The following is a 6,312-nucleotide window of genomic DNA, read 5'->3' on the forward strand; positions in this document are numbered from 1 at the left end:
GATTTTTCCTGGGATGGGATGCAGGAGGGGAGGGGGGAGGAAGTCAGTGCTTTTGAGATCTGAGAAGCGAGGGGGCTGGCTGGAGCCCCAAGGATTCTTCCTGGGCCCCCTTTACCCAAGGACCCCACCCTGCTCGGTGGCCTTCAGAGGAAGCCCTGCGTGAGGAGGGCAGGAGCCACTCTGTCCCCCCAAACCGCCGGCACGGGGCCAGAAGAGACTTCACGGGCCACACCTCCCTCCGGGGCCTTCAAAACGGGGGCGTTTCTCAGCTCCCCCTACGTTCTCCACTGTACTTGGCCCTCTGGCCACAGACCCCCTCCTGGGTGCCAGCTCCTCACCCCTGCACCTTTGCCCGTGGGCTGCCATGCTCACCCGCACTCACCGCTCCCAGCACCCCCGGCCCTTGCTGGCCACACCCTCCCTGCACGCATCTCACGAGGAACAGATGTTCCCTGCCAGGCGGGTGATTGTTGGCGTCCACGTTTGGTCCAGGCAAACATTTCCCAGTCACGTTTGGTACCTGCACGGCGCCCTCGGATCACTCAAGCCCGTGTTCAGGTGTGCCTTCTAGAGAGGCCTGCCCTGCCTGCAGCCCCGTGCCCTCCACCCTTTGTGTGTATTTTTGTCCCCACGCCACTTATAACTGGTGTCATAGCCCAGGTACAAGGCGGGTTCCCACGGCAACACCAGCCCCTGCCCAGCTGTCCGGGCAGGCCCTGTGCAGCCCGGGGCAGCCTGCACAAGAGGCCCTGATGGTCCCACTTCACAGACGTGGAGACTGAGGCCTGGAGCGGTCAGGTGCAGCCTGGATCGCATGGAGCGGGTGGCAGGGCTGCCCCGTCTAGAACCTGGGCACGTAGCCATCTGCCGGCCCAGCTTAGGCATCTTGGCTAGATTTCTGGAGCCGCACCAGCTCGGGGTGCTGTTTGGTGGGAAATGTCTTGAAAGCTAATGGCTATTGATCTCGGCCTGGCCGGGCCTGTTTTGGGGAAGTGCCCCTGCAGCTGCAGCCTGCCCACTGGGGACACGGACCCCAGGGAAGCCAGGACTGGCCTGCTCTTGCCCCACACGGGGCTGGCCGCGGGCCACACGGCCGCCTCTGAGGCAGCTGCCTGACACTGTCCTGAGTGCACTCAGAGGCAGGGAGGCAGGGAGGAAGGGCGGGAGCTGGTGCTGCTGCCTTTCCTAAGACGAACCCAACCCGGAACCCCAGGCCTCTCTCCTGCCCAGAGTGATTCTCCTGGAAGGTGGGGCCTTTCGCTCCAGGGGCATCGCTGCCTTAGCATCCAGCAGTGACCTCAGTCCAAGCCTGTGGGGGTATCAGAAGCCATGGGCCCTGTAGGCCCCCCTCCCCATGGATCTGAGCCGCGGTGAAAGCAAGACCTGCCCCACCCCTCCCCCCTGCCTGGGTCTGCGTCAGGGAGCCGCCCAGCTCTGCCCGGTGCTGTGGGCACTGCCAGGGAAACGCCCAGTCCCTGCCAGGGCACCGAGCAGGCAGCAGTGAACGTGGGCAGGAGAGTCCCACCCTCTGACCTTCAGGTCAGCAGATGCAGCAAGCAAGCTGCTCGGAGAAGCCCCGCACATCGGAGGGCGGCGCGTGCCACGGAGAAAATCCCAGCGGGAAGGGTGGGCTCACCCAAGGCCCGGGCTGGCTCCGATGGCACCTCCGCCCTCGGGGACTGAGCAGCAGCCCACGCAGCCCTCCCCAGGGACGACCGAACTTGTCTCCCCTTGGGGACGACAGGGGTGGGGCAGTGCCGGCGCCTCCAACTCCCAGGGCTGCGCTCCAGGGTCCCGCTCTGCAACCGACCCATCTCTCGTTGGTGATGGTGACGCTGCTGGGGCCGCTGGGCTGGCATCGGGCTGGGCAGAGGGCTGGGCAGGTGCAGGGGGCGCTCCAGATTGCAGACCACCCCTGCCCCTGTGACCGTGTCCTCGTTCCCGCTCAGAGATGCTGCTGGGGGGGGTGGAGGGGGCAGAGCCGTGAGGGGCCCTGGGCTGCCTCCCTCGCTGCGTCCGTGAATCTCCCTGACCATCGCACTCGGCACACGTCCTCGTTGCCGTTGCCCACGCTCTCAGGCGTCACTGTATGTCCGTCGTGCGGGACGCCTCGCCCTCGAAGGCCCACGAGTTCCCATGTGATGTGGGGACTCACTTCCGCTTCCCTGCTGGTGGACACTCGTGTTGTTTTTCTTTCCGAGGGAGCGTCATCATCATTTAGGGTTTTTAACACTTAAGCTTTGAAGTGCCCCTAATAAACCTCCCCCGTCACCTTCCCTCAAACGCACCCGCTCAGTCTCTCTATTGCAAGAATTCGTGGATGGTGACATCCTAGTGACCACAGAGCGTGGAGCCCGGAGGGCGCTGCTGGTGCGTCCAGGGCGTGTGCGTGGACGGCTCTCTCTTCCCCCGCGTGCGATGGGCAGGTGCGCCCGGCATGGTCACACAGGCATTTGCCGCCGCGACGCGACAGGTGTGCTGATGCTGCTGCCCAGGCACGGCCACGGCCCTTCCCCTGGTCTTCCCCAGCAGCGCCTGCAGGGGGCGCTGTGCCATCGTGTCTGGCTTTGGGGCTCCGCTAGCTGCATGCTCTTTGTGCCCCATTTCCCTTGGTGCCCCCGAGTGCGCCGCCTGGAATGCAGCTTCCCTGGGCTTGGCTCACAGTGCGGGGGGCAGGCTGGTGCTGAGCCAGAGCCCTCGGCCAAGCAGGCTTGAGGACAGAGACTCTCACCCCAAGGGGTGTTTACCACGGGGCCAGGCCCGTCCCCACACCCTGGTGGCCGTTCTCGTTGGAGGACATGTCTCACCCCAAGGGGTGTTTACCGCGGGGCCAGGCCCGTCCCCACACCCTGGTGTCCGTTCTCGTTGGAGGACGTGTCTCTGCTGCCGCCCTGCCCCGGCGCCAGCGTCCGGCGAGGGCAGTGGGGACAGCGGCCCTCGCTGACCGGTCGCCGCTCGGCCTTTCCCGTCCGGACAGTGGCGGCCCCCAGGCGGGACCATGTTGTCCATGACGTACAGCGAGAGCCTGCGGAGCGTGAGCAGCAGGTGTCACTCGGACTGGGCCCTGCACCCCGTGCGCCAGACCGACACCCTGGAGCTGCAGCGGCTGCGGGAGGTGCGGGCGGCCGCCCAGGCCCGGAACATGGAGAGCTTCCTCCGCATGCACGGCCTCTCGCTGGACGGCTGCACCGCCCGGCGCACAGGCATGAAGTACCGGTAAGGGCCGGCGCGGCGGAGGCACCGGGACGCGGCAGGGGGCAGCGACAGCCGCCGCCCAGGCAACCCGGGTCACGGCTTTATTGTGCGTTGCAGTAAATATCTTGTGTTTAAAAATTCCAACCATGCCCTGGACGGTTTTCTCAGTGGTTAGAGCATCGACCTGCGGACCAAAGGGTTGCGGGTTCGATACCTGGTCAAGGGCACCTACCTCGGTTGCAGGTTCGATCCCCAGCCCAGGGGCGTGAGCAGAAGGCAACCTGTCGATGTGTCTCTCTCACATCAATGTTTCTCTCCCCCTCCCCCTCCCCCCTCCCTTCCACTCTCTCTAAAAATCAGTGGAGAAAATATCCTCGGTGAGGATTTTTTTAAAACTTCCAACCACGTAGAAACATGGCAGAGGAAAGTGGAGGACTGTGCAGTCCTGTCCTCCAGAGACAAGCACTGAGTTTGGGACATTGTGGGTGAAAAGAGGATGTGGTTTCTACAGCGGTTCTCAACCTGTGGGTCGCGACCCCTTTGGCGGTCGAACGACCCTTTCACAGGGGTCGCCTAAGACCATCCTGCACATCAGATATTTACATGACGATTCATAACAGTGGCAACATGACAGTTATGAAGTAGCAACGAAAATAATGTTATGGTTGGGTCACAACATGAGGAACTGTATTTAAAGGGCCAGAAGGTTGAGAACCACTGGGTTTCTAGAAAAAAGGGGTAGACGCGCTCGCTCTTTCATTTGTCTTCTGCAGCGTCGCTGGGCAGAGTAGTCACCGGGGGTGACAGCACAGGTCAGTGGAAAGGCTTAATTGTCCTCTCCAACGACAAACCATCCCGGCGCCGAAACCCAGGGGGCCCCGGGGGCAAGGCTGTGCGCCCCTCCTTTACGTCCCCCGCAGGCGGCCTCTGGGTGGTGGCTGCAGCTACACCTGTAACTCTCGTAGCAAAGGCTGGGGCTTCACGGTCCCTGTGGTCTCCGGGTGACGGGCGTGTAGGGCTCTCGGGACCTGGGGAGGACGTCCTGGTTAGCTCGCCACTCTTTGAAATCAGCACCTGGGACAGCACTCGGGCCGGCCCACTGTGTCCTCCGGCCTCAGCGAGGGGCCAGACCCGGCGCTTGCGTGTTCATTTCTAAATTGCATCCGTGCGGCTTTATTCCCGTGCTTCCCGGGGATAAGCCCTCGCCAGAGCCAGTCGGCCAGAAGGGACCCCCCCCCACCGCCGCCCAGTCTGGGTACCGTTGCCAGATTTAGAAAATTAAAGCGCAAGATGCCCATTTACACTGGAATTTCAAATAAGCAACAAATCGACTTTTTTTTTGGGGGGGGGGGGGCAGGGAGTACATCCCACAAGATATTTGGGACACACTTATTCTAAAAAGTCAGTCGTTGCTTGTGGGCGTTCGGATTCCACCGGGTGTCCTGTATTTGACCTCTGCTCCCGCCTCACTCGGGCCCCGGGGTTACCTGGCTGGTCTCCCGAGAGCGAGCAGAGGCCAGCCCCAGCGCGATAGTGTTTTCTTCTGCAGCCGATGGGTTTGGGCCTCCGGCTCTTTGTTTGAACATGTGCTTGTGGTTTAAAGAAACAGCACTCGATTAGATGGCAGCCTGTGGGACCCGATACCTGGCCAGAGCACAGGAAAACAGCACCTCTCTCAGCTCTTGGTGAAAATGCAGCTTCCCAGGCCCAGCCCCGGAACCACCGATTCAGGAGGCCTGGGTGGGGCCCGGGGGTCTGCATGTGGGACAAGCTCCCCTGGTGGCTGGTCAGGTGCTGAGCAGCCCTGCCAGGGCCGAGGAGCACCCAGAACCTGGGGCAGGGCCTTTGCCGTCTGCAGCTCTCCAGGCCTGTGGGCTCCCGGCAGACAGGGCATGTGGTCCTGCGTGCAGGGTCCAGCCCGTGGAGGGCTGAGCTGGTGAAGGGTCAGCACCGCAGGCTGCCATCCACCTCTCCCCCCACCCCCAGGGCCACGTGGACAGGTGGGTTCTGGGGTGCTCCTCCCTGGCCTCGGTAGGTGGCATCTGAGACCTGCCAGGGCCTTCTTGGCGAAGGCACCAGCTCTGCCCTCCCAGCCCCTCTGTCCCCGAGGTGGATCGGGGTCCCACCCTCAGGAGGCGGCTCCTGCTGCCACGTCAGGCCCGTGTCCAGGGGGGGGATGAAGGGGTACACTCACCGTGGGGAGTGATGGGAGAATCTCCCATCTGGGCCTACACTGACTCCCAGAAAGCCCCTCTACGCTGGAGGCCCACTGGGGTGCACGCCACCTGTGAGCCCTCCCGGAGGGCCAAGCCCCATGTGAGCGCTTTGCGGGCGCCATCTGACCACACCTTTGTGATCCGCACTGGACCCGAGACCACTGAGGCTGGGAGGGAAGTCGCCGCCCCGGGCCGCCCAGCTCACACGCAGGGAGCCCAGGACCCAACACGGTCATAGTCTTCACTCCTGTGTCAAAAGGCAGGGCCGGGGCTGGGGGCAAGCTCAGCCACCGTCGTGCAGACACCCCTGGGTGGGTCCTCTCTGGGCCCTGTCAGAGCCGAGGGTGCAGCCGGCAGGGGCAGAGGCGTCTGGGGGCCGAGCTGGGAGGGACACAGGGCTCCTCAGGCCACGCCCCTCACTTTGTCATTGGAAGTCAAGCCCCAGAGAGGGCAGGACGCCCACCTGGGGTCCCAGGGGCAGTTAGCAGCGGAGCCTGGGCTGCCCCCGCCTGCCTCCTGTCAGTGCCCTTTCTCAGCCCCTCCCAAGGGCAGAAAGCACACAGACATCGATTTGGCAAGGTCCACCCTGCAGGGGGTCAGAGGGCAAAGCCTTCCCGCCAACAGGGACAGCTCCCTGGGTTTCAGGACCCCGTGAGGGTGAGTGTGGGAAGGAGGGTGGCATGGGGAGTATGTGTTGGCACCTGCTGAGACCTGAGGCCGTGGCAGTGCTGGCACTTCTCGGGTCTCCGTCCCTGAGCCCATGGCATCATCACTAGGCAGAGCGGCTTTCTCCTTCACGTCTGGGGATCTGGCTTCTCCTCGCGCCAAGCCCGGGGGAGGCCCCACTGGCCTGGGCAAGGACCACCAGCAGATGGTGCCGCCGGAGCCGCACGAGCTCGGC

General features: G+C 63.8%; 1 protein-coding gene across 6 annotated transcripts in view; it reads left to right on the forward strand.

The window, feature by feature from the left end:
- The window catches only part of KCNAB2 (potassium channel, voltage gated subfamily A regulatory beta subunit 2), a 62,183-nt gene that overhangs the window by 30,719 nt on the left and 25,152 nt on the right, over positions 1 to 6,312 (forward strand). Inside the window, exon 1 of one of the 6 annotated variants that reach the window (XM_005874326.2) lies at positions 2,984 to 3,216. The exons of the other annotated variants lie outside the window; for them this stretch is intronic. Within the exon in view, the coding sequence (XP_005874388.1) occupies positions 2,999 to 3,216 (218 nt within the window). The 5' untranslated portion in view covers positions 2,984 to 2,998. Of the gene's footprint in view, positions 1 to 2,983; positions 3,217 to 6,312 lie in introns of those variants that run through there. 6 annotated transcript variants of the gene reach the window in all.

This window comes from Myotis brandtii, unplaced genomic scaffold, assembly GCF_000412655.1.
Source record: "Myotis brandtii unplaced genomic scaffold, ASM41265v1 scaffold434, whole genome shotgun sequence".
NCBI classification, from domain to species: Eukaryota; Metazoa; Chordata; class Mammalia; order Chiroptera; family Vespertilionidae; genus Myotis; species Myotis brandtii.